We start from the raw sequence: 2,282 nt of genomic DNA, 5'->3' as shown, positions 1-2,282 counted from the left end.
CATTCCAGAAAGACTAGAACAACTATTTTACCTTTCAAAATATAGAACAACTATTTTGACTTTCGAAAATTGATTTCTGAAATTGATGGGTGCAAAAAGAAATATCCTTTTCATTATTATGCAGGCTAGCAAACTGGCATGCCCGCCCCTGACTCGCACGGTTTGCGTGTTATGCGAAATGGATCTATGTAGGTAAATATAAAAAATAGTGAATACGCTCTCACGTTTTTTCATATATAACCTCTAATATATTTAATAATTTTCTTTATAAAAATACTATATATATGATAAACTTTTTAACTTATACAATAAAGTTTTCAATTAATTACAATAATGCAAAAGTATTAAATTATTTTATAATTATATAGAATTATGTATAAAAGTGAGTGTTTAGCTGTTAAATGGAAAGTGCTAACAATATATATAAACCAAAGAGTTGATATTTAATTAATTGCTATGATAATGATAATTTACAAAAGCTAGTGGGTGTGAAAACTTGAAATTGGATAAGTAGAAGTTATCTGCAAACAAATTGGGGGTTAAATAACTAAACTTCCTCTTAATATCTTAATAGGATATGGTTGTCTATTCTTAACAGATGGAGAAGCTTCATTATCTATGGTTGATGTAGTATCTAAACCAGTCATTGATTTCTTGAGTCTTGTTTCAGCTAAGGGTTTTGAGTCAGACCCAATTAAAGTGTTCCCATTCCAAATCCCATAAGGGTTCTTGGAGCTGAACCTGGTTCCAATTTGTGCTACTTGAATCTCCACCTTCTGGGAGCTGAGAAATTTGAGATGAACTTTGATGAACACGTGACTCTGTTCCTTCACTCTCTGATGGACGTCGATCAAATGCTCGAAAGGTTCCAGATACAATATATACCCGATATAAGCTGAATTCGCATCTCAACTGCACACCATATATATGAAAGATTGTCATAACCAATATCAAAAGTAATATACCATGTCACATGTGAATGTAATTGTTACTAGTTTATGAAAAATTTCGAATTGTATATACCTCAGGGATGACAGAGTTGGATTGGTGAGGAACTGAGATAGCTTTGTACTCATTCATTTTCCATTTGGTTTTTCTTCCCATAGGGGCTTTTCCTTTGTAGAAGACCATGGATTTCTTCACCCCAATGACTCTGTTATCTGAAGAATAAACATAGCCAGGGGAACCAGTAGCTTTCCAGTACCCACAAGCTGTTGTTCTGCTAGGTCTCCCTCCTCTGGCTTCTCTCTCTTGCCCAGGTGAAAAGAAAAACCATTGCTCTGTATCCCCACGACAAAGCTCCCCAGCAAGCGCTGCAAACAACCATTTTATAAAAAATGAGTGAATCATGCACAAAACTCGAACAAATAGCATTGAAGAGAGACTAGAGTAGTGTACAAGTTTGTTTATTTTTTATATATGTATCATACTTGGGAGGTTCCAGGGCTCCAGAGCATTGATATCAACAACTGGGATAACTCTATCTATGGCAGCAGCATTTCTTAAACCCTCTAGCTTGTTGTGCAGGTAGAACCCAACAAGCTCTTCTTCTGTTGGGAAGAAGCGAAAACCAGGTGGATGATCTTCCATGATGTTTGTCATATGAAACTATAGCTCGCACTCCTATGATACTTATTATGTGTCCTTTACTTTTTGCATATTCCAATGCTGTAAATATATATACACAGACATATATATGCATGAACAAGGGAATTGAGAGAGAAAAAGAGAGGGTGGTGGTGGGGCAGAGAGATTCACCGTGTAAATTTAGAAAATTGGGAAGTTTTGATGGAAAGTTTTGACGCGGTTATGGGAAGGAGAAATCGTCTATGTTATCCATGTTGGGTACCTTATGATGGCTACATACCTATATATCCAATAAAATGTTATTTTGAATAAGTCCTCCTCTCACAAAAACCACAAGACAGGAAAAAAAAACCTTTTTTTTTCTCATTTTGTATGTATATATATGTATATGTATATGTATATGTATATGCAAATGCAATCATTTTATGTTTAAGTCAGCTAGGTTGTGTAACCAAACCTAATTAATTCTTGTGAAGCCTAATTTTGCAGAGATATTTGTCAACATGTCAATGAACATTTCTTTTGCAGGGCAATCTCACAAAGTGGAACAAGTCATATATGTCTACACTATGGTTTTCTTCTCCTCTCCACAAAATAATCTAGTTTATTATTCTCGGTTAATAAAATAACTTTTTCCTAGTTTTTATTGTATAATTGCTTTAAAGAAAACAACTGTTTTACGATTTTAATCACTT

At 34.3% G+C, this 2,282-nt stretch overlaps 1 protein-coding gene across 1 annotated transcript; it reads right to left on the bottom strand.

Moving 5' to 3' along the window:
- Positions 1-422: 422 nt before the first annotated feature.
- On the bottom strand, positions 423-1,843 carry LOC137830484 (NAC domain-containing protein 90-like). The gene is made up of 3 exons (XM_068637861.1): positions 1,431-1,843; positions 1,024-1,313; positions 423-912 (listed from the first exon to the last, which is right to left on the bottom strand). Exons 1-3 carry the CDS (start codon positions 1,600-1,602, stop codon positions 685-687), a joined length of 690 nt encoding a protein of 229 aa, XP_068493962.1. The 5' UTR covers positions 1,603-1,843; the 3' UTR covers positions 423-684.
- Between the last annotated feature and the right edge of the window lie 439 nt (positions 1,844-2,282).

Source organism: Phaseolus vulgaris, chromosome 11, assembly GCF_000499845.2.
Source record: "Phaseolus vulgaris cultivar G19833 chromosome 11, P. vulgaris v2.0, whole genome shotgun sequence".
Lineage (NCBI taxonomy): Eukaryota > Viridiplantae > Streptophyta > Magnoliopsida > Fabales > Fabaceae > Phaseolus > Phaseolus vulgaris.
The sequence above is the reverse complement of the archived record's forward strand: the minus strand, read 5'-3'. Positions and strand labels throughout refer to the sequence as shown.

What these genes read in the sequence shown, in the direction of transcription:
- LOC137830484 (XM_068637861.1), bottom strand. Translation starts at nt 1,602, where the DNA reads ATGACAAACATCATGGAAGATCATCCACCTGGTTTTCGCTTCTTCCCA. An exon ending in GGAGCCCTGGAACCTCCCAA is followed by an intron (nt 1,314 to 1,430) that starts GTATGATACATA and finishes GGTTGTTTGCAG; the next exon opens with CGCTTGCTGGGGAGCTTTGT. An exon ending in CCAACTCTGTCATCCCTGAG is followed by an intron (nt 913 to 1,023) that starts GTATATACAATT and finishes TATGGTGTGCAG; the next exon opens with TTGAGATGCGAATTCAGCTT.